Source organism: Molothrus aeneus, chromosome 5 (assembly GCF_037042795.1).
Source record: "Molothrus aeneus isolate 106 chromosome 5, BPBGC_Maene_1.0, whole genome shotgun sequence".
NCBI classification, from domain to species: Eukaryota; Metazoa; Chordata; class Aves; order Passeriformes; family Icteridae; genus Molothrus; species Molothrus aeneus.
In genome coordinates, this window is record NC_089650.1 from 48097519 (window position 1) to 48122472 (window position 24954).

Here is a 24954-nt window from a genome sequence, read left to right on the forward strand (position 1 = left end):
CCTGTCTGCCTGGGCACTTTACTAGGCTGGAAAGTCTTCACAGGAGAATACAGACACAACCATGGGCTCCAGAAAAAGTCATTCCAGCCTTCATTTATGGGAGCTCAAGGTTTCTTAAAATCTATCTGGTGCAAGCAAAAATGGCATTTGGCAATGAAATCTAACAATTTTAAGAATTCAGCTCGTCCAGCAGGCAGTTCTTAATCTGCACAACACAGGATGGACTATACATAGATCCAAGAGAAAAGCTGAAAGCAAGAAAGCCACACAATATTTTACATGACAGTATTTTTCCTTTCTCTAAAATGAGATACTGTGCAGCCAGGAATGCAAGACACAGAGCTGCCAATGATTACACCACATACTCACTAGGCAGCAGGACTGGGATTTCATCCCTGCTTCCAAAGGTGCTTGAAAAGTGTATGTGTGCTCCACAGCACTCAGCTAGAACAGCACCTCTGCTCCCTCTGACTGCCTGACCCAGGAGGGCAGGGGAAGGAGTCCTTTTTGCTCACTGTTCTGCCAGCCACATCAGTGTTTTCACGTCAGCTACAGAGCAAACTAGGAGGCTTGGAGAGAGCTTTCACTCCACATACTCCATGGCCAAAGGACTAGGATGGTCTCCTACAGTGCAGGTGTTGGTGCTGTGAGTCAGGCATGCAAAGATTCTGGCTATGTGGATAAGTAACCTTACCACCAAATTACTGTGCAAAAAGTGGTCACTATCACCATGTGCTGGTTCACCCAGAAGACATCATAGAGAATGATGCTTCAGCAACTGGATTATTTCAGGAGGCTGCTAGAAATGCAGACTGTCTGCACTAAAGGTAGCATCTAACACAGTAGGGACTGAGTCTCTTTTTTGTGCTGCTAGAGGCACCTATGTCTCTCCATTGATGCTATAGAAAATGCATTTATGTTCCTTTACCTCCTATTAAGATGCCCAAAGCCCATAAGCATTGCCCAAAGTAAACAGGCTGGTTTGACTCATATCTTGAACAAGATTTTTCTGAATTGAACTTTGCTAACAAGAAAAAAAAATCTGGAAAACAAAATTATTCATAACCTAATTATTCCATGTGGCATGAGGCAACCACTTGATTATAAAAGGTGGAGAGGGGGGTAACTGTATCTAAACCTTGGATAAGACAGTGGGACACTTTATGAGTTGGTGCTGCATGCTCCTTAGGAAATGAAAACAAAAAAGCCAGAGAGATCTGTAAAAGAAGTAGATGGCTTGAACAAAGAACATGACCAAAATCTAGCTGGGGAAGCAAGAATGCTGGTGAGTAAATAATCTCATAATTCCAGAAATTACCTTTATTTGTGCACTAGGGCAAAACCAAGCTCTTTCAAAAGTATTGCAGCCCCACTCTGAGTAACCAACAGTCCTTTTCTGACACTTAAATCCCAGAATCGGGAATATCAAAAACCTGGGGACTGGGGAAGGCTCCTGAAATGTTTGACACCTGCATTAAACCAAATTAAATTATTCATACCTGCCTATGAGTTGCTTAAGCATAGTAAGATAATTTTTAATTAAGCCACTTCTAAAAAGGCATTTCTCTTGCAAACTAGATACTGAACACCTGCCACAGAACCAATCACTTGCTCCAAATTTGGGACCCCCATCCAATGTCCAACTCCCTCCCCGATCTTACAACTTTTTGACATTCATGCAAAGAGAAGCAGTCCAAGGAAAGCAGAGATAGATACTCTGATTTAATAATACAGGACAGGTGCTCCCAAAGTGCTTGAAAGCATGTGAAACAGAAGGGGTGTTTGAATATGAGCATGACCCCACAGACAAGAACTCAACCCACTAGTCTCTTCCTTGCCCTTAAGCAGGTTATCTCTGATTTGAAGAAAATCCCTCCCAATAGAGGAAGTTTTTGTATTTATGTTTTGTCATCATCTACTTGTAAACTTCTACAGCAATATATAAATGCTGATTTGTCAAAGAAATTTTTCCAAAAAATTATTTTTAAAAATCTTATAAAGTACCACCCTCTGTAATTAGTATAGAGAGAGATGTAAGTTAAATTTAGTACATGCAATTTGGCTGTGGTGTACTCCTTTGCTTGCACAGATTAAAGTAGCTCTTTGCACACTGTATCTTTCACAAGTCAGTCTGCAGTGCAACAACATTCAGCATCAGGCAGGATTTAGAACAATTGCTGACTGCTTTTTAAGAAACATGAGTTTTGGATTGATGAGAACTCAGCTGCCTGTCTTGTGGCAGTTTTGTTTTGGGGTAACTCAGTTTCTGCTCTAGTTATAATCCGTACATATTTTTACAAAGAAAATGTAACTGTATGCTGCATTTCTAAAGGTATGTGAGAATCAGCATACTCCACAAGAACAGAAGAAACACTGTTTGTAGCAAAGGGTGTCCCTGCTTCTTAGAACTTGCAGATCAAAACAGTCCATTACTCTAATTATAGGAAATCATAATAATTACATGTTGCCCACAAAAGTAATTAAGAATTTCTTTTGGTCTTTACCTAAAGGTTCTAGTCAGTGCTGCTGCATCTTTTCAAAGTGGATAAATTTGAAATGTGTGCCATGAATTTGAAAATGTCATCTAAATTAAATTCACTGTCTCTCTTGCATTGCTTCATGCCATGCAGTAGCATTACTGGGCATAAGCAACCATTGGCCCTCAGCTTTTAGTATTCACTTAAAGCAGCCAAAAGTGGTTTTAAAAAACATATTTTTGTTTATGATATGCAGATTAATGTATTTGCTGGCAAAAAAAAAAAAAAAGAACAAATGCTTATGTGATTCCCAAATTCCTAATTTTAAGAGAAAATATATTGTTCCTTTTAAAATACACTAGGTTAGAAAATAAGATTTCCATTTCTTTCTTATTTTCTGGTGAACACAGGAAAAAACCACAATTTCTTGAGGTGTTTCTTATATAAAGCTAAATATTTTTCTAAATAAATTTTCGTTCATGTTTTAACTTATTCAGCAGACATTGTTTTACAAATTCTTGCTTGCTCAGAAAAAAATTCACTTGAACTCATTTATTGTCCAAGAGTTTTTAATTATTTTTGTTTAGAAAGAAAGCTCTTGTTTAGGGTTATTTTTATAAAATCTGAGTTAGACAAGGTTTTTTTAAGTGGAGATATACACTCTTCAGATGTTTCATGGTAATATCAAGAGGTTGACAGGGAGTTTAGAAATATTTTGAAAAGGTTTCTTTTTGTGCCATCTGTTGTATTCAATCCCTATAAGCTAAAGTACTGTGAATCAAAGCTTCTCTTTCATGTTGTGTCAGTCTGCAACTAAATCTTATAGTCCCATCCCTGAAAATAAAAACTTACCTGTATTGTTGCAGATAATTTGCTCAGGCTTACATTTGCAACGTATCACTCTTCCATTTGCCACACAAAATAAAACATACTGTGTGTAAATTTGTCATTTAATTATTAAAAAAAGTCAGAGAAGCAACTTCTCTATGTATTTTAATTCATTGGTAACTGAAGATGATTTTTTAGAATTCATGTAATAATGGTGGTGAAATACTAACCATCTCAACCACAAAAAGGGAGGAGTTTTTTAGTATTTCCATGGGCATGGTTATTGGATTTAATACCGTGCCTCATCAAATAGGCAAGGATTTGACTACAACAGTGACTGAACAGTGAAGCCATTAAATAACTTCCATGGAAGTTTCAAAGGAGGACAAAAGATAGATACAGCTTGTACTTCATAATACAATGAGAAGTTTTTAAAAGAGAACTTTTGTATTGTTTCAGGAGTTGCAGATAACTGAAGGAAAAGGACTTTCTGCAAACTCACAGGACTAAGGGTGAGTACAGCCATGTGTTGCAGAGGGTCACAGTGCGCTGTGCAGCCCCTCAGTGGTCATCCAAAAGTCATGAAGCCTGTACCCTTGGGCCAGGAAGAGAAGGGGCACCCAGCATGGAGTGGAGCTGGAGCTACCACTACTTTCATGGAAGATATGGGAGTTACCATTAAATAGTTACTACTATAGTTCCCAGCAGGGTACAACACAATTCTCCCTCCATAAGGATGGTACCTGAGCAAACTGGCAGCTAAACAGAGCGTGGGCGGAAAGATTTACATAATTAAAGAGTTATAACTATCTGGTATTAACATGTCAAAACCCCAAGAGCAAATTAGGTCCCTTTTTCCTGTACGAAGCTCCAAAGAACAAAATGGTGACTGTCCCATTCTAAGTATGGCAGAGGAGGTACAGAGCTAGGAGCGTTTTCTAATTGCTAGTTATCAAGCACTGTCCAAATAAACTGCTCTGGTACTAAGCTGTGATCAACATGCCTTCATTTGAGATGGCTCTGGATGAATTTGTTGAATTTTGTTTAATCTCTCCATTTTCACCACTGTATTTGTAGAGACTGGGAGCAAAAAGTGATTAAAAATCATAACAATTATTTTTAAAATACTTCCTTGACTAAATACTGTCCAGTATTCATTTTGGGTACTTTGAGATATGCTGGATTTCTATATAATTTCCCATGAAGCAGAGAATTATTTTGGAAGCTATTAAAAAGCTGTGGATTTAGTTTACATTTTGGCATGCATGGATTTTTTATAAAAAACAAAAACACACAGTCACACCTCCCTAACCCCCACCCCAACAAGAGAAACCCAAAACATTATTACTAATATCTTTGTCCTTTTTGTCCTTTTTTTGGGGGGGTGGGGGGAGAATTCTTTTCTGCTGTTGAGAAATGTCTGATCATGAATAAAGCACTAGCAAAACAAAGTCAATACCATTTCAGCTTCAGAAGGAACTTTGATGCTGTGAGAAGATCCTGCTGTGCTCTATTTTATTTCTACAACAATATACAACAGCTTTGGTAATTCTGGTAGCTCTTTCAGATACATAACACTTTCAGTATTGGCACATGTTAACAAAACTATAGTATCTGAGAAGCACAGAAGAAATTCAGTCCCATCTGAGAAATCCTGGGTGGGGATGAAGGTAGAGGGCAACAGCTCCTCCTCCTCGAGGGCTTTCTGCTCCAGGGTCCCATAGGCACCAGACTTGCCTGCCTTTCATTCAGCATGGAGTGAAGCTGCTGTGGTTGGTGGGAGGTGGGCTACACTGGTGTCAGGATGCCAATGCTCAGCTCTGCAGCTCTGGATTTGAGCAGATCCAGACACATCAAGGCTCTTCTCTCAGCATCCATGAGGGACTGGTAGAATGGGGCTGACCAGTTGTCACACAGAATACAGATCATATGGCAATGATGATGATTGACCCACAGAAATGGGAACATATAAACTTTCCTTTAGGCACAGATGGCTCCATTTCTCCTGTCAAAATTATTCACATTTAAAAAAATTAAAATCTTGTCTGTAGTAAGGAGAGCTGTTAATAGTTCTACACTTTGGATATTCATAAAATTATAGCTTTTGCCTCTCATGATGATTTCACCAGCTTTGAATTGCCTCTGACCATTAACTAGAAATTTGCTTGACCTGAGATTAATCTTGAAAAAGAGGAAATGAAAGGTAATTCTGTGCAGGCCTTCCAAGACATGAATTAATACCAGTCTTTGACATAAACAATGTTTTATACAGTGAAATAAAAAATGAGCTATCCTCATCTCCCTGTGAAGTCCCACATCTGTAGTGTTTACTCTGAGATATCTAGGAAGAGAAATGCTTATCTATGCTTATCACTGGCTTTCTCTGCTTCACCTTGAAATAAAGCTAGAGTGCCTCATTTCCACTCCACATCAAAACATGGTCACCCCTGCATGCAATGCATGTTCCTTAGCAAAATATTGTTCTTCACCAGGAAGACATAGAAGAATCCAGATTATGCAGCGACTGAAGATCTTCTTCAAAATCCAATTATTTTTTATAAACATGCAAATGGTTCGTGGTAAAGCAACACTGGAAATTCTCTCTCCTCTACTGATAAAAAAGGGAAAAATTACAGCTTCTGCATGGGGAGGACTGAGCCCTCATTTCTTCTGACATCTGGAAAATAATTTGAAGAAACAAAATTGAGCAAAGACATCTGGGTAACCAATGCTCATAATCTCCAGTAGTATCTTCAGGCCTCATGTATGTGTTTGATTTGAAGCTGATGTTATGTGCTTATCACAAGGTGCATAAATTATATTTTCCTTTTGTTTCACTATATATTTACATTCATATCCCTTTGTCATGATATAAAATACTTTTAGGACTGATCCAATATTTCTATGGTGCTTGAATAGTTTTGTACCGGTTTAAATATTAGTAAAATTATGATATTTAGCAAGGCCAAGTATAGTTTCAGTACCTTGGACTATCGCACTTGCTCAGCAATAAGAAAGACAAGTTGGACTTCTGCTAGATAAGAAAGCAAGCTGGGCTTCTGCTTTGAAATATTTCCTTCAAGCAGAGCCTCAGAGGAATGGCACACCAGCATCAAATCAGTGGGATCTTTTGGACTCCTTGCCTCTCATTACGTGTCACAAAAGTTTTCCTTTGAACTAGCAACACACTGCAGCCACCTGATCTAGGAGAAATTTATCTGTGTGGAAGCCAGAATGACACTCTTCTAGTCCCGGGGTCCGAGCCGAGCTGAAGAGAACTGTCATAGGGCCAGATCCTCAAAGGGCACTTGCTCTGTCTGCAGGAGCCTCTCCTCCCCGCCCTGCTTCATCCCGACTTCTAGTTTACCCGGGGTCACTTCAAGGCTGTCTCAACTCCCCTTCTTCCTGCCCCTGCTGCCGCAGTCCCCTGGGAAAATTGGGGTTTCCCCAGTTTCTCCGAAGTTTTCCCCAAGGTTTCCCCAAAGTCTCCGAAGAGGAGACGCGCAGAGGGAGGCCCACGCCGCTGCAGTCAGAGCTTGTTAGCGGCTGTACCGAGGACCCTGCACCCAAATCATGGGCCACTTCTCCCCTGGAGCGGGGGAAAAGCGGCGCCTCGAGGGGCTGAGCCCTGCCGGGGTGCCGCAGGTCTGCCCGCGCTGTGGCTGTGGCTCTGACCTGTTGCTTTGCTTTTTACACGCAGAGCCGCCTGCTCGGGAGATTACCGCGGTAATCTGACACGTGTGAAAGGAGAGGGATGCTCTTCCCCTCTCAGCCGCTCTCAAAGGCGCACGGTGCTGGCAGAGCCGCCGGCCCCAGCCCGAGGACCACACCTGCTGGATGCGGGCACTCCCGGGGGGGCGTCCCAGGAGGGTCGCCGCCCGTAAGGCGATATCCCTCTCTCGGGTGTAACGCGTTAGCTACGATTGTCACCACGGCGCCTCGCCCCTCGCCAAAAGCCGAAACCCTGGGAGAGCTCCAGGTGTACAAGATCTAGGCGAGACCTGGCATGTCACATCACCCGTTCTAGCAGGGCTCACCCTGGGGCAGAGCCCGCAGGCGCTCCTGACAGGTTCCCCGAGCCGGGCAAATCCCCAGCGGCCGTGGGACACTCTCCGCTTCTCCCCGGACCGCCTCGCCTGGCCCTCCTCGGGCCCGACCCCGGAGTGGAGCACGGCCCGGCCCCTGTCCGAAAAGAACCCCCGAGCCTGAAGCGGGGCTGTGGGCACAGCCCTGAGAGGGCAGAGGGAGCTCAGCGGGCCTGCCTGCCCTGCTCGGGGGGTAGCACCCATCTTCCGTGCCCGGTCCGGTTACCCGGGGAGCGGTATAATCCCAGAAACCCCCCCCGCCCCCGCCGCTCCTCAGGCCCCCACCGACGGGCGGGCTTCGCTTTCAAGGCTCGGCTTGGCAGAGGCTGCTGAGCAGCTAATAACATAACAACCCTGCTTTGATCAATTCGAACTAATTACCCCTCTTAATTAAAATCTTTAGCGGTTGCTTCAGTGTTTTGGCAAGGGCGAGGAGAGCTTTGCCGTACGGCAGCGCCAACGCCGCGCTCCCCGCCCGCCCGTCCGCGCCGCAGCCCCCGCCGCCGCAGTCACTCCTTGGCAAAGGTTTATTTCCATCAGGTCAACGAATTCTTTTTTTTTTTTTTTCTCTCCACGTGCAAGAATCAATGCGAAATTCAAATCCGTACATAGAGAACAGTTCTGTCCATATAGATACGATATTCAGGGGGAGAGGGAGAGGAGGGAACCAAGAAGGGTGGGATAACCAGCAGACAGCGGAGGCAGGGCAGGATCAACACAAGGGGAATATATATATATACATCGAAATAATTAAAGTGGTGCAGCATTCCCGGCTCGAGTAATACAGTTTCCCAAATAAATACAGCAGAAATTGGCTTGGCGCTTTTTGTTTTTTGTTTTGTTTTGTTTTGTTTTTTTAACCATCTCTCCACCTGAGATGCAAGGACAACAAAAAAGTAGTCTGTAAAGAACAAAGGAAAAAGTAAAAAAAAAAAAAATAAAAATAGGAAACAATCAGTCCCATTAACGTTAGTGGTGATATAGAGCATAATACACAAAACCGCTTAACAGGTGCATGCAAAGAGGCGCTGGGGCTCGCACGGCGGGGCCGGCGGCCGCCCCTCACGGCTGCAGCGGCGGCGGGCCCGGCAGCAGCGCCCCGGGCGGGGGCGGCGGGTCCGGCCCCCCCAGCTCGGCGGGGGCCCGGGGCAGTCCCAGGGCGCTGTCATGCAGCTTACGGACGTGCTTCTTGAGGTCAAAGTTCCTGCAGAAGCCTTTGCCGCAGGTGGGGCAGGTGAAGGGCTTCTTGTCGTTGTGGGTATGCATGTGGAAGGTCAGATTGTACACCTGATGAAAAGCCTTGTTGCAGATATTGCACTTGAACTGCTTCTCCCCGCTGTGAGTCAGCTTGTGGTTTTTGTAATTGCCTGGGAATGAGAAAAGAAAGGCAAATGGACCTGGATTTCAAAGACGGACAATGAAAAGACAAAAAGAAATAAAAAAAACCACCCGAACTCTGTCCCATCACCAGAGTTCGGCTTTAGGATGAAACGACCGCAGACCTCCCGCCTTCTCTCCATCCTCCCCGCGGCTGTTACACTTAACAGACGACAAAGAAAGGATCGAATAAACCAAAATCACGGCAATTGCGGAAATAAAACCCCAGGGTTTAGACTTCACAGCAACCCGGGAAGAAAAAGTAGCTAAATTCTTGTATTTGAACGGGGAAATAAGAGGAGAATTCGTTTGCCGAACCGCGCTGGAAGCTGCATGTTTGCGGTGGAGGGGGAACAGGCACTTCCAGCAGAACGACTGCCCCGCTGTTGCCCCGGACAGAGACCTCTGCCCCGCTTCGCTGGGCAGGACATGTGTCGGGGCTAGCCAAACTTAAAATTAACCGAAATATCTAATAATAAAACTTGAACACAAAATTAATTCCCCACCACCCTCCCTATCGCAAATTGTCCTGACACTTGACCTAGCTTGGGGAGGGGGAACCCGGGGAAGAGAGAGGGTGCTGGAGATTGGTACCTTTCTGGTGAAATCCTTTGCCACAAAATTCACAGACAAATGGTTTATAGCCGGCGTGTATTCGCGTGTGCGTGTTCAGGGTCGAGCTCCGGTTAAAAGCTTTGCCGCACTGGTTGCACTTGTGTGGCTTTTCCTGGAAGGAAACAAACACCAAGTCACGGCTTGTTGGCTGTCCTGAGGGGTCTGTGTTTTGTTTAGCGGGATTTTATGAGCTGAATTGTGGAGTTCTGTGTGTTCAACTGACGGCTCGCAGGTGCCGGTGCGGGGCACCCCGCCGTGCCTACCGCGCTCGGGACAAACGAAATGTCCCCGCGGCTGCGGACTGGCCGCCCCCCGGCCGCGCCGCTGTTTCGGAGCGGCCGGACAAACTCCGAGCTCCCCGAAAAACGTGAGTGGAAACTCTTGGGCAGGGAGGAAGGGACAGAGGATGGGCTCACCTGGGTGTGGATGATCTTGTGCCGGCAGAGCGTGCTCGCCTGTCTGAAGCCCTTCCCGCAAACTTTGCAAACAAAGGGTCTGGCTCCCGTGTGCACCGGCATATGGCGCGTTAAGTTATAATGTGCATTAAATACCTTGAAAGAGAAAGGAGACAATAAAATAAAATGAAATTGCGATTAGAAGGCGAGAGTGCCAAGGGGGAGCCGTCGTTGAAAAATCAAGCAAGCAAGCGACAGACAGCCGGCGGGAAGACGGACAGGGACAGGAGGCTGGGGAAGGGAGGCGGGCTACGGTGCTACTTGCCTTTCCACAAACTTCACACGTGAAAACTTTGGGCTTGCTGCTCGGGGAGCTGCGGCTGAACTCCGACGTCTTATAGGCGATTTTTTCCGAGAGGATCTGAGCACTTTCTTTCATGTAGTGCTGCAACTGAGCCTGCGATAAGTCCTTGAAGGCCACCCCCGCCGGGTACTTGTCCACGGTCGGTAGCACCAGCTTGTTCCGCTCCGCCAGGTAAGCCTTGGGCTGCGGGTGCAAGGGAGAGCTGAGGAAATAAGAAGCCACCGGGTGGATGTTGACACTGGAGGACGGGTGACAGGGGCTGTCGCCTCGGTTGAAATAGCACAGGGCTCCCATGGCGTGGAAGGAGGAGTGATTGACCACTCGGGGTCTTACCAGTTTGTACTGCTGCAAGGGCAGGGCATCGCGAGGGAAATCTCCTTTCAAGCTCAGGGCACAGTTCAAGAGATCGCCGCAGCTAAAGGAGGGCGAGGAAGAGGAATCTAAGTGAGCCTTCCTGGGTTCCGCTCCAGCCACCGCTGCTTTGGGCAGGGTATCGTACGCCACCGGGACAAAGGGGATCATGCAGGGGATGGAGGAGTTGAGGTGCAGCGGATGCTTGGGGTCGCCTTTGGCCACGGAGCCATGGAGGAGCTGCGGGACGGGGATGGAGCGGGGCTCTGGAGTCCGCGCCATGATGCGCTCAATGGAGAAGGCGAGTGGCTTGGGCGTGCTGATCATGTTGCTCCTGGCAGACAGGCTTTCTCTGGACGGAGGAGTCGCTAGGATTTTGGTCGCCGTGTGGTTGCCACTATTGTCCATGGCTGAACTGCATTTGTTCTCCCGGTTTGAGCCGCTCTGGTAGACGCCTCTTTTTTTTTTTTCTTTTTTTTTTTCCTCTCTCCCCTCTCTCTCTCTTTCACTTTCTCTGCCCCTTTTCTTGTTACTGATCTGCGAGGAGGGAGACCAGCATTGCCGCCGCCACCATCACCACAGCCTCCACCGGCGGAACCAGCCTTCTCAGTCCAGTGGACTCATGCCAGCCCATCACAGTTTACTTTGGCGCACCAATGACTCGGGACAATCGCTACTTATTTCTATCAATAGAAAGTGTTGTGTCAATAACGCAGCCAAGATCTCGCCAATCGTTAACTTCCAGGAGGAGAAGGTAAACTAGATAATTGCTCAATTCGCTTCCAACAGTCAACAGGAAAAGTTTTTCCCCCCCAGCAAGGGGCTACTTTTCATTGGCGCCCGCGCCTCCCCCGCCCAGGGAAGGAGGTGGCCCTCCCTCCTTCTCGCCTCTCTCCCCTCTACCTCCCTCCCTCTCTCTCTCTCTTTTTATTATTATTATTTGCAATCTGCTTAACCAGGCTTTAGAGGCCAAGCAAATCCGAGATCAATTTTCTTGTTTGGCTTTAAATGACATCATCTAAAATCATTGTCCAAGTGCTAAATAGGGATGTGAAACCCAATTCAAGGGCAAGCGCCAGGGTGTTTGTCAAACAAGGTGCTGCAGAAGAAGCGGCTGGAGGGGAAGCTGTTTGTTTCCTTGCCACTTTCCAGCCCGAGCTCTCTTTGTGCGTGCGTGCGTGTGTGTGTCTGAGGGAGGGAGGGAGATGGCTGCTCTGCTCCTGGGACTGCTCCTGGGACTGCTCACTGCTTTAAAGAACAAGGTCAGGTGGCGGTGAGCTTTTGGAAAACACGGTAGACAAATAAACGGGGGACTTGCAACAAGCAGACGGCGAGACCAGCGCGTGGGGATGCAAGAACATCCCAGGCCAAATGGAACGAGTGCTTGGGAGCAAAAGGATAATTCAAAAGTTGGGCGGGGGAAGAGAAGAAAAAGGAGGTAGGAAGGAGTGCCTTATAAATCCGAAGCATTCTTGATATATTTCTGTATTTTTGTGTATATATATACATATGTAGCCTGCATATGCACTAAATATAGCTTCTGTGTCCTTACAGAATACACTCACAACACAAATACCGAAAACTCAGGGCTGGCACAGATACACGAAGAAATATACAGCTCACACACTGTTTGTAGATACATAAGCACCTAAACAGATGCAATCCCCACGTATTTAATAGAAGCTTGACGGCCCTCTTCGGGGCGGGCAGCGCCAGCGGGTGTTCGTCCTGTCAGCGAAGCGGGGTGGCTGGGGAGATGAGAGGGGCAGCAGCGGGTACGGGGCTCTCTGTGTTCCCGCCCACCCCACCATCCGACAGTTCGGGTCAGGACAAGGTCCCGTTCCTCCCGCCGGCCTGGGGTTCACTCGACTGGTGGCTGAGAGGCCGCTACCGAAATAATAGCCAGGAGACACCGAGGGTCCCTCCGTCCCTGCCGCCCCCGGCAGCGAGCGGCCAGGCCGCGTCCCTCCGCGGAGGGACCCATGCAGCAATATCCATATCAGAGGCCCAGCACTGCCCTTCTCAGGGACAGGGGGAGAGAGGCAGGAGGTCTCGGGTTTGCTGATGGAGAGAAGCCTCCAGCGAGGCAGGGAGGCCCGACCCCCACCGCTCGGGTACCAGCCCAGGAACAGGCACATGGCAGTGTCTGCCCCCGCCGCCGCCGGCCCGGGACAGCCGTCTTGCGAGAAGTGAGAGCAGGGAGGAAGGGCTGGGGCCCAGGGAGAAAGGGAGAGAGAGATGGGGAGACGGAAGGAGGGATGGAGGGAGGCATCCTTGGCCCCGGATCTGTGACCTGTCTGTTGCGGCCTCAGCCACCGCAACTGCTTTTGAGGAGAGCAAGGCAGCGGCTGTTCCACGACGGTACCTCCGCAGCCGGGAACTCCATGCGGGGTACGGAGGAAGAGAATGTCCTGCGGTCCCCAGGACAGACGCCGAACGACGGGCAGTGGCCCGGGCACCTCTCTCTGCGACCTCCGTGTACGGCCCGTCCCTCCCGTGCCCCGGAGCTCAGGCGGGCGACAGGAGCCGGGGCTGGCCTCGGGATGGACACAGCCGTGCGGGCAAGCGTGAGGCGGAGGAAGGACGGGATCCGCGATGCCTCTCCGGCCCTGCTCCCTGCTTTCCCCTGGCCGGGGGGCCGCTGACCGCTCACGTTCTTCTCCCCCGCAATTCCCCACGGCAGATGGGTCGGGGCGCTAATACCGTAATTGCTGTCCCGGATCGGGTTGCTGCAGCCGCCCGCCTTTTACCTGGAGGAAGGAAGGATCGTGGACTGGCGGGGGGACGCAGGCGGACCCCCCCAGAGCCGTGAGGGGCAGCTGCCTCGGGCTGCCCCCTTCTCCGCACTGTCGGTGTCTCTCTCTCGTACTTTGTGTCCGCCAGAGGAGATTTTCCTCCTTCAGAGCAATTTACATTTAATTCAATCTAGGCAAATTTCCTCTTGATTGGTGCTGAAGAAGGGAATTATTGTTGAGTGGGTTTTAGAGGGTTCAAATCTCATATACTTAATATGTTAACAGCTTGTTCTTAACTGGTCTTTTTGGGATTGACTTTTTGACAAGTGTTTGAAAGTAAAATATGTAGTGTCATTTGAGCAGGGTAAATATCCCAAAGCAGCAATTACAGCCCTGCCATTGCAATTATACTGGTCTACTCAATATTGAGATACGCTTTTGAAGAAGCGATAGCTTTATTATTCAGTACTTCCTTACGAATGTATCTCCCTTTCTTTCGGTACTTCTCACGATAATTTATGTAAGTGCCAAATTTTCCTTAGCGATCTAAAAGCAAAATTTTGGGGGGGCGGGGGGACGTCATCCTCTTCTGTCTCAGAGATGGAGCCTTGCTAGGTGTTGCTGTTGCCGGCAATATAGATAAAGTCACTAAAATCAACCTCGATGTATCCTTTTAGTCCTGTCCTGAGCTTTGCCTTGCTCTCGGACCGCATCTTTTTTTTAAGTTTTACATATCTGCCGAACCGCAAATATCCTGCACTCGTGCTGGCGTTTTTCCCGAGGCAGAGAGATTTACAGCCTCTGAAAGGGGCAATAAGGAACCTCTCGGCCGGTTTCTATTGGGGGAGCACGGCGGGCCCGGGCTCCCTCCAGGCGGGCAGCACGTACCGAGTCCCAGTAGAAGGGGCTGGCGGGGGAAGGAGCCTGCCCGCCGGTCTCCCGCAGTTACAAACCATAGCAGAAATTAAGGGCAAAAGTTTTGCCTCGAGTTGATTTCGTGCTCTGCCCGGGAAAGCTGCTGTTCTCTTTTTCCCCGTAATCGGCTTTGTGTTTCATTCGTTCCTAAGGTATGTTCTTGATATTGCTCACTTGCATTATTATCATAACGTATCTCTACATGCACTCAAAATCCGAGTCACCGGCGAATTCATCTCGTCGTCAGGATTACTTCAATCCGATCCCAGAGGCGATTAGAGGGAGGTAAAATACCGCCTTAGAGCCTAATCTTTAATTTCTTCCTCCTTAATAAAATGAATAATTCCATTGCGTTTTTAAGTAAAAAATGAATTGAAAAGGATAATAACTCCGCTAACCTTCTGTTGCTTGTATTAATATTTTCCTGGGAGTATTTTACCGTAACCCTCCTGCCCGAGGGAGCTGCTCCTTCCGTGCGCCCGGAGCCGGCTCCCCACGAGCGGGTACGGACGGGGACGGCAACATCCCTCCTGGTTCCGGGACGCCTCTGGGCAACCCGAGCGTGGAGGGAACCAGGGAGGTTACAAAACATCCTTCTGGCCACGACATCAGCGGACTCGACGGCGGCTGGACAGACCCTGATAATTGTTATTAATGTTGTAATAGTCGTCATTAATTGTGACACTGTCGGGATCCGCTGCTAAAGCTTGGGTTTGCTCTCGCTACGCATCAGTCCAAGACGGTCCCTCCAGAGCCGCCGGATTTTTGAAGAGGTGATTTACCCCGACACGAGGGACGCCGTTCTCCCCCAGCCGCAGAGCCGCCCGCCCGCAGACCCCGGAACGCGGAACGCGTTGTCCCTGGCTTGTAACAGTTCGGAACTCGCCCCTGGCTGCCGCGGTGCTAGAGGGATGCCACTGTTCATTCCTACTCAGAACTTGTCCTTTACTGTATTTTGAAGGGAAGTAAAAAATATGAACGGGAGAGTTACAGCGGGGGGAAGTGGACCAGCCGCCCTCACAGTTTATCATCACCCGGCGCTGGGGGAGATCCCGACCCCATCCTTTATGGTGGGAATCTGCTGCTACCGCCCCCCGCCCGGCTGCTGGGCTGGTGGACGCGGCTCCCTGGCCCACCCGGCCCCGGCCCCAGCCCCGGCTCCCGTTCTGCTCGGCGGAGGTCGGCCCAGAGCCCGAGTACACCTCGCAGCAGCCTCAGGTTTCTGGAGCGTGGGCAAAGGCGCTTGGCCTTTCCCAGCTTTTAAGTTGTAGCACTTCGGCATTTTCTCCACTGATAATTTTTCCAGTGGAAGAAAGTAATATAAATATGTGCGTGCGTGTGTAGTATGTACCTTCCGAGACTATGTGTAATTTTCCCATACAGTGACGGCATGTTGGCGTCCTTCTATAGCAGTTCCACCGCAAGCAAAATAATAAAATATTGCTATTTGTAACCGAATCCATCACAAAAGAAAAACATTCAACGCTGACCCGCAAAATACAAGTGCTCCCGGAGGTAAAACAAAGTTTGGCAGTACAGTACATTTCGTACAGACGCCCCTAAATGGAAAACCAAACTGGTGCAAATTAAGCCTTTTCATGTATAAAGCCTTTAATCACATATAAACGAAATTACAAGTGACCCTCTAAAGCAGCGCTTCCGGCCCTCCCGTAATTCATGCGAGCGATTTGACTAAGTGTGCCAGCTCCGAACGTGGACTGCAGCTATCACGTCTAATCTAATCAGTCCGCCTGTGAGGGGACCCGGCGGTGTCATCAACTCCAAAGGGCCCTTGGTGGAAGTGGCTGGGAGAGGCCAGCGGCAGCTGGAGCCATGAATGACACTTTCTCATTTGTTCCTTTCCCAGTTCAACAAATGTTTAGTCCCGTTACTGCTAAATGAACGCCTTGCGCTCTTTGGCTGGGGGAAGCTATTTATTTTTAAGATTCCTGAATAGGATCAGGAGCAATTAACTTATTTTTTGTTTCCATTTTCTGTCGGTGTATTGGGAGGTAACCTGGAGCAAAGCGAAGAGCCGGTCGCTGTGTGGGCGCCCGTGTGCTCTATTCCCGGCACCAGGATACGCCGGGCTCGCCATGGCGACAGGAAGGTGTCCGCCGGTCACGGAGCGGGACAAAACCCCGCTCGTTTATGGCGGGACACGTTTCGATGTGCCGCTCCTGAGAGAGGGGGAGAAGCCAAGTGAGAAACGTGAAAATAAGAACGAAAGTAGCAGTCGTGCTCTGTCGCAGCGGACGGAGCTCGGCGCCCCTACCCGGGAACAGACACAGGGGACAACTGAGCCACCCTCGGAAGTGAGGGGGAAGGAGGAAGAGGTGGGCGCGACACGACAATACACCTGCTAAGGCCGAAAACAAACTTTTTGTGTGTGTGCGATTGATTTTTTTGTTTGTTTAGGTGCATTTTCCCCCCAGTCTCTGTCAAAGCGAAGTCCGGCCGTGCCGGAGGGAGGCCGGCCGTGGTGTCTCTGCGGGTCCCAGAGGCGTCCCGGATTCCGTCCCTTTCGCAGAGAGGAAGCCCCGCTCCCCGCCCCGCTCCCTGACTGCCCCGCCGCTGCCGTGCGGCTCCCATGCTGACAGTCAAACATCTGACTCAACCCCCCTCGGTAAGTGCCTGAGGGGCATTCTCTGTGCAGGAACCCGCCTCACAGCCTCACACTCGCTCCCCGAACCCCCGCGCTCATCGCCACGTCCCTCGTGGAGCCGCACTTGCTGCCCACGCCGAAGTTGACGCTGGTGCCCCGCCCGCCCTCTGCGCCGGGGGTCTGGTGGGTCTCAGGAGGAGTTTCCCAAAACCTGGAAACACCGGCACCTGACCCAAGATCCCCCGGGAGCCCAGGAAGCGTTGTTGTGGGTGCCATGTCCGCAGGGCCAAGGAGGGAGGGAGGCCGCTCCGCTGGATGAGCAGCGGTGCCCGGGAGCCACTCGCCCTCTCACTCTGGCTGCTCCTCCAAAGCTGCGCCGGTTCCTGCGCCGGGGGCTGCTCTCCGCTCCGGGTCGGGTTTAAAGGGAGGGGCGGTCTCGGCGGCCGGACCCGCCGGTGCGGGCTCAAAGGGCGCGGCCCGAGCCGGCGGCTGTGCTCATCTGGAGGTGGGAGGCTCAGTGCCCCGACGTCGCCCTGCCGCCGCTGCCTTGCCTATCGCCTCCTTGTCTGGGGCAAGCGACAGCCGAGGGCAGCGAGCTCTTGGCTCCAGCACCCTTTGCCCGGCGGCGGGAGAGCGGCGAGCATCGCTTCCCGCTCCCGGCCCCGAGCATCGCTCGCAGCGGCGGCGCGCACCTGGTCGTGACTTCTGATTCGGCTGCTAGAGCCCCGTTTATACCACTAAGTCTCAGGGGAAATGAATTAAACGAGACCGCTCCTGCCCCTTTCCGAAGGGCTCCCTGCACTCCGCGCCCGCGTAGGAAGAGTGGAAGTCCCCGCGGAGCCCCCAGAGCCCCGGGAGAGGGCGGCGGGCGGGCCGCTGCCTGCCTCGCTCTTAGGCTCACAGCGAGCGGTGATGCTGCCCGCTCGGGACGGGCACACAGCCTCGCTTAAACACTGCCGAAGTCGTGATGTAGAGACGGCCCCTGCGCCCTCCCTCACCGGGCACTGCCCTGGCTGCTGGAGGCGGCGGTGCCTAACGCTGGAGCTGTCACGCTGTACTCACTGATACTCTCAAGCATCGTGTTGGTTCACGAGTTCACAAATCTAGATACGAAAAAAAATATTTGCATTTGGAAGGAATTAAAGGACATCTGAAGCACTGTCTTTTCTGTACCTGTCATCCATTGATGTCTGCTGTGCTGTGTCTTTAACAATCCTATACTTTGTGACTGAGTTAATTTCTTTCCCAAACATCTTGAAGCTTCATGGTTACATAATCTGTGTATTTTTTTTTTAATTCTCATCATCTTTGTTTTGGGTTTTTTGTTTGTTTAGCATTTCCTTACTCATCTCTATCTTTCTTACAAATGCATCTTGCAAGTACTGCAAGCAGAAGAAATTGCATAGCAAAGTGCTTCACATATGGGGTGTCTGGGTATAATACTTTTTGAAATTTGAGTAACTTGGGCTCACTTCAAGCCACAAAAAGTTATAGTCTTGTCTTGTTCAGGTGGGTTTTTCCTTATTTTTTTTTTAAATTATGTCAGGATGTAGACAAGATTAACTGCTCCCTAAGGCATAGGGAGCTGGGGGGGACTCCCCTGGCTGCCTGGACAAGGCCCCACCAGTCAGGGCCAGTCCCACCACACCCAGCCAGGGAGCAGCGCAGGGGAAGAGGTGGTGGCAACTCAGAGACCAGATCATTAACATATTTGTGATGGTCAGAAAGCTCTGAAGTAAATCTCTGGATCAGGTTCTAGACAAACAGGGCCCATAAACAAGCACATGTGGGGCTGTAGCTGAGGTGAGAATCCAGCACTCCTCTTCCATCACTGGGGCAGAGGCTAGCAGCCCTGAACAGAGCAGAGATTGAGTCCCTGGACAGAGACTGTGGCTGGGGGTCCTAGGTGAGGCCCATCAGGACGATGATGGCCTACAGTCTCTTGAGGACCTCACAGGTGAAATTAATACAACCTACTCTGTAATCATCCAAATTGATAGGGAGAGTTGTTTGCCTCATCAGGAAATCCTTCTTGGCATGGGGGCAGCGTGGGACAGAGGAAAAGCCCCAAGGGGAGGTAAGTGCAAATCACTGTTTCCCCAGGGCTTTTGGATAGCAGGGCTGGGCAGGGAGGCTAGTGCTAGGTCACTCTCTGTTGAGGAGACAGACCCATCACTTACCTCCTGGGTTGTGCTGGTGACAGGCACTTCTGTCCTGGTGTTTCTAGGTCCCACTCCAGCTCTATACTCTGTTAGTGGCTTGCTAAGGATAGTGTTCAATTTGGATATTGCTTCCTACTCTTGTGTTACCTTGGAACTTCAAAAATCTAATGCCTTCTTCCCTGCACAGACCAGGCACAACTCTGCAGTAGGAGGCTTTGGCAAGCACTGCAGAACCACTGAAGTGATACCTGCCTTTACCTCTTTACACCTGGCTTCTCCACAGGTACCTCTGCAGGGTCTAAATGTCAGGATGGGGAGAGGGGAAGCAGGGAGACCTTTGCAGGGACAAAACTCCCTCTGTGCCTGACACTGATCTCTCTGCTGCATTGGGTTTAGGAGATGGGTGTTACATTGGACAGCCTGGCTTCCTCTGCACCCTGCTGGGGCTGAGGCTGCACCAGGCTGGGGCTGAGGCTGCAGCTCCTGCCCAGGCAGGTTATCCCTTACCAAGGCTGGGTCTCAGCCAGAGCCCCAAAAGGCCCTTCAAGCATTTTCAGCTTCCACACACCAGCACAACCAAGACAAATGACAGGAAAGGAATACGCAATTATTTTACTGCTATCAAAACCTGAATCAGCCATCTAGCAGCTTGGCAATATGGAAAAATAATGCTTAGGCTCCCTGTGCCTCCTTCAGCCCAGCAGAGATGATGATGAAAAGCTGAGGAGAATGGTCTACCTTACCAGCTCCCAGTTCTTCCTTGTAGCTGAATTCACCTCAGCTCATGGGATGATTAGGCTGGTTTGCCACAGAAAGAAGTTGCCACTTAGGCTTTCTCTGTAGACACCTAGGAGAAGTGTAACTTTCCTTCCCTGCTTGGCTGAGCTTCCAAGTGTGCTGAAAGCCACTTTTCCTGCAGCTCTCATTCTCAGTTCCTGGAGCCTTGCATGCTTGCAATAGACCCCTGAAATCCTACAGACTGTTCTTGCACAGAACCTCACATCAACCTTGTAAATCCCCAACAGTTCCTCAGTAAAGTCCCTCAGGTATAATGCTATGGCTCAACAAGGACCTTGGTAACCTATTATTACTTCTCTGGGTGTCATCTGTGTTCTTTCTGGTTTTGTGTACATAAACTCAGGAATTAGTCACGCTCCCACAAAAGAAACAACATCAAAAAAAGGCTGCTGTGTTTTTATAAGCTTTGTGAGTTTTGACTGATGAAAATTTGAGTTCTTTCTAGTTCATCCTGAGGGCATTAAAAAGCAGGCAGTGGGCCCTGTCTGTTCATCTGCTACTGAGAGATTTTTGTTTGCTTTTTTCCTTTATCAAGGCATTGTGTCCTTGGGTACTTGTTTGCTATATATATCTGCTCTATAAAAGAAATGTATTTGCTATAAATCACTATGTAAATGAAATAATTCAAAACCCTCATTCTCATGAGGAATCATACAATGGTTCAAATTGTTTGAAATACTGAAAACATTTTTTAATTGTAGAATTCTATACAAACTTGGGTAGATACATAAATGGCCACAACAAAATGTGTTCTTATTGCCTGAAAATTTTCACAGAAATACAAACATAGATGGCAAGCTTACTGACATCCAACAGGATGAGATATCTTTAAACTTGCAAAATGAATAGGCACGACACTCCTAAGCAGTTTGTATGTGTTTGACTGTCCTTGAAGTTCTTCTGCTTATATACCAACCTCAATATACAAAGAACCAAGATTAAAATTTTTAATGCACATCACATAATAATGTAAAATTAAGCACAAAAAAAGGTGAACAAATTGTAATCCTGAAAATACATTTTTTTTTTTTTTACCTAGGGCGTTGACTCATTCCAAGGATGATTTCCTGTATAGTTATGTTTTAAGTAAGACACACACCTTGTTTCTGCACAGGACATCAATATCAGATGGAGATACAAGAATGAACAGTAGCAAACATAAGGGAAAGAAATGTAATCACAAGTGGAACTCAAACTCCATGCCAGTGTTCTTGCAGCCCTAAGCAAAGCTATACATAAAAATATGCTACAACCATTAGTCTCAAAAAGTCCTTGGCACTTTTCCTCTGATAATCTTACTTTCTTTTTTTAATGGAGCAAATTACATTTCTGCACCGATATCATAAGGCAAAACTATAAAAGCAATTACAAGGACAAGTTGCCAAAAAACCCCAAGGCAAAGATAAACCCCACCCTCAGACCATCACCCCCCAGCTCTGAATGCTTTGTGAAATAAAATCATCCCTCCTCCTCATCACTGTCTTTCATTGTAATGCCCTGAAGTCCTCCTGCATCCGTGACTGAGACCGTGGCTTCCTCCACAGTCAGCCGGCTGTGCACGGTGTCGTAGGTTTTGCTGTTCAGCGTCCCCTCCATCACGCCTTGCAGCCTGAAGTCTCGGTAGGTTTTCTGTGGCAAAAGTAAAACATCCTCAATTGGACTCCAGCAACTCTCAGTACTCTTTCATTAAACACTGGCCATTTCTAGCATGCCAGGGGCACAGGTTTATTCCTCCTGCAGGTTAAAGACCTGCCTTGATAACAATTTTGCGGTCTTAGTTTTGTTTCTGAGATTTCTACAAACTCTAGAGATTTTAATCTGATGGTCATTCCTTTAAGAGATTGTATTTTGTGCTGCAGCATACCATAACTGCTGATTTCTCAGTAACTTCCATTTCTTTCATTGATTCAATAAGACACCAGCTGAGAATTTTTCTAAATACCTATTGAAATGTGAATCTGGCTACAGGTAGTTCAGTTCTGTCATTTCACAGAAAATGTAAATGCCTAACTTCTTCCCCATAGTGCAATTTTATTTGTATTTCTCTATACATTTATATGCCAAATGTGGGAAAATAATGATTATATATTACATTATAATATATATACTCTAATAATGAATGCAGATTATGATCTATGCTATACAGTGTCAGAATTTCTGAGGTGACTACCTAGTTAATTTACATCCTAAGTCTCTACATCTTGATTCGCATCTACTCTTTTTTTTTAATTTCAGAAGATTTTGTTTCCCTGGTATTCATCCTTTCTTCTTTGTTTTTCCATTGGAGTGGAATTGTTTTATTCATCAATGCTTTGTTCAAGTAAGCACATGGAAAAATCACCTCTGTACTTTATTCTTAAATTGTAACACATTTGAAATAATCTTTCCTGATGTTACTCTTAAAGCCTTAAAAAAGACAAGCTGATCTAGGCAGTTTCTTATTTTGTGTATGCTGTCACTACAAATTCTCAATGTTTTGGAAGAGAATATGGGGAAAAGAAAATGGAAGATAATTAAGGGCTATCAGGTCCATTCCTTTGCCTGAGGAGGAGACCACATACAACCTTAGAGAAAGAAAAGATTTCACTCAAAACTTCAGAGAACTGCAAAAGACCAGTCTTAAAATGGGTAACATTTCAGCTGGGAAATTTTTTTTCTGCTCCTATGATGATTATTTAAACCTTGTTTGAATCCCTGTGACAGATTTATTTGACTTTCACAGGTCAACGTCAGAGTCAATGGATGCAGCTTATGTTTTGCTCACACACTCCTGTGAGTACCCTGCCTGGTCTTTTTCAAGTGTCACCATTGCATTCCTTTTTTATAACACTGTGCATTCAATTTGCTTTGATGCTGTGAACAGGTCCTACAGCAATTTCCTTCACTTTTACATTGTATTCTTCCCATTCTCAGACCCACACTCTGGGGTTCAGACATTGCTCTTCTCTTGACATAGTTTTGCAGGATAATAATGTTCACTTCCAAGCTTAATTTTTCATTTCTCCCTAACTTTCTTGGTCCTTGACCCTTCTTTAGTCACATCCCTCTGCACGTGTCTCAGACATCTAATGAAACCTTTATGCCATCATAAGCCTTTAAAGAGAATAAAGGGAACAATGTTTCTTCTTCTAGGCTTTCTTTATAAGGCCACTACTCTTGTTGCATCCAAATCTGAAAGAATTATATTTCTCTTACTCATCCTGTGTCCTTCAAAAATGACCTCCTACTTATTTGGGTTTTTATTGGTATTTTTTCTTTCTTTCTTTCTTTTTTTTTTTTTAATATTTTTAAGAGGTGACAGGAGCAATATAGCTTCCTATGGGGTTTTTTGTGTTTTTTTTTTCCCTTGGTTTCATTTGTTTATTTTTTTTTTCCTAAAGCAAACACAAAAATGCCTTCATTCACTCTATTTTGGAGGAAATGTGCTTCCCCACACCTCTCTGCAGCTGGGCTGCAGCAGGAAAAGTTTCTTATGATACTCTTCTTGACCCATTGTTTTGTATTTCCCAGCAGACTCCCATCTCCTGAGATCCTGTTTTACCAGTTCTATCTTCACCCACCAAAATGTTCTGTTTTCCAGAACCAATATGATCGACATCATCTTCTTCAGTCTTTAATATCCACAGAAGGTGCCATGGAATAACACAGTTGGAATTTACATGCAGAGCAAACCAGGTATATGTATGGCACAGAAAGGCCACTGCCAGCAGCAGTGTTCCCACCTCCAGCAGGAGCCTCCCCCTTTTGAACAAGGCTAAATCAGTGTGCCAGGTGGCAGAGGGAAGGTAGTCTGGCAGTGCTGCTCATTCACCTGAAATTCAGCTTTGTAAGAGTTTCCTTTAATCTGCCTGGTGATATTTCTCTTGTACAATTTAGCCTGCCCATTCTCAGATCTCATGGGGCACAGGTTTTAGAACCTCTAACACCTATCTTCTTTCTCACAGGATGAGAGCTACCTTGGAAAGGGATTTTTTACAAGGGCATGGAGTGATAGAACAAGAGGGAATGGATTCAAACTGAGTGTATGTTTAGATTAGACATTTGTAAAAGTCTTTACTGTGAGGGTGGTGAGGCACTGGAACAGGTTGCCCAGACAAGTTGCAGATGCCCCATCTGTGGAAGTCTTCAAGGCCAGGCTGGGTAGAGCTTTGAGCAGCCTGGTCTAGTGAGAGATGTCCCTGCCCATGGCAGAGGGGTTGGAACTAGATAATATTTAAGGACCCTTCCAACCCAAACCATTTTATGATTCATTTGAGAATAGCTTTATACTTTTCCCAGGAGCCATTCATTTTAACAAGGAACAGCAAACTGCTTTTGCCATTTGGGTACACAATCAAGTTAAGAGCCAAATCCTGCTCCCAGAGAAATCAGTTAAGGTCAAAACCAGCAAAGCTAAGCTTGGGTGTTCCAGGGAGCCATCATTATTATGACTGTTTTCTTGCATTTCTCTCAGTTCTATTCCTTTTTGCTAGTGAATCCTGAAAGCTGCAGTTGCAATTCTGGTGACCAGGAATTAAAATGCTTCTGACTTTATAGTCTTGCATGAACTTTATGAGAAAAGTTTTTTTAAAAATCAAGGTCACCACTGACAACAGGTGTTTCTTTTTCCACATTTGTGCAGATAACAAGAATGTCCAAAGTTAAACAAGACAGAATTAAAAGGAAAAAAATCTGAAATGGTTTTCTGTCTCTTCCCTAAGGGTATCAACTAAGATCTGAAAGGGAATTAGGAGCAAACTTTCTTTTATGGTAGGTTAACCCATAATTGCCTATTGCAAGGCATGTTACACTCTGCTTGGAAGCTTTTGACGTTGGCCAATGTAAATGACTGAGGACTGAAGAGAAGGGATTGGTATTTCTATTCATACTTATCCCTGAGTATGAAAGATTAGAAAATGTTATTTAATACACTGAAAACTGTTTTCAATTAAGCCCAGTAATTACATGTGCACAAAAACCAAAATAGTTCCTATTTTAAGGAGAAGGGGGAAAATGGAGAAGGAGCACTATTAAAATTATTCAGGTACAACAAAAAATCAGTAACAAGACAAATAATAATTTAGTAAGAATAATCATACAGCAGTGCTGTACAGCTAGCTGCAAAATTCCTTGGAACTATCTTAATTGTCCCCATCTAGAATATATAACAAATCCATTTGCACATATAATTAACATTAAGGGTTTCAGTAAGTGATTTTACTCCTGGAATTTGCTACAACTGTGGGGGAAAAAAATCCCAACCTAAAC

The 24954-nt window shown here is 47.2% G+C and overlaps 2 protein-coding genes across 5 annotated transcripts in view; both read right to left on the minus strand.

Annotated features, from left to right (window-relative positions):
* Positions 1-7936: 7936 nt before the first annotated feature.
* On the minus strand, positions 7937-11265 carry FEZF1 (FEZ family zinc finger 1). The gene is made up of 4 exons (XM_066550640.1): positions 10103-11265; positions 9799-9933; positions 9362-9494; positions 7937-8757 (listed from the first exon to the last, which is right to left on the minus strand). Exons 1-4 carry the CDS (start codon positions 10898-10900, stop codon positions 8453-8455), a joined length of 1371 nt encoding a protein of 456 aa, XP_066406737.1. The 5' UTR covers positions 10901-11265; the 3' UTR covers positions 7937-8452.
* A 9108-nt stretch (positions 11266-20373) lies between these two features.
* Positions 20374-24954, minus strand: part of CADPS2 (calcium dependent secretion activator 2) — a 285197-nt gene continuing 280616 nt past the window's right edge. For all 4 annotated transcript variants that reach the window (XM_066550639.1, XM_066550638.1, XM_066550637.1 and 1 more), the window contains one exon: positions 20374-21336. In XM_066550639.1, coding sequence (XP_066406736.1) covers positions 21166-21336 — 171 coding nt within the window. In that variant the 3' untranslated portion in view covers positions 20374-21165. The remainder of the gene's footprint in view (positions 21337-24954) is intronic.

Coding starts and splice junctions, on each gene's coding strand:
- FEZF1 (XM_066550640.1), bottom strand. CDS start 10,900: ATGGACAATAGTGGCAACCACACGGCGACCAAAATCCTAGCGACTCCT. Junction 9,934..10,102: donor CGTGTGAAGTTTGTGGAAAG/GCAAGTAGCACC, acceptor TTCTCTTTCAAG/GTATTTAATGCACATTATAA. Junction 9,495..9,798: donor ACAAGATCATCCACACCCAG/GTGAGCCCATCC, acceptor GTTTCCTTCCAG/GAAAAGCCACACAAGTGCAA.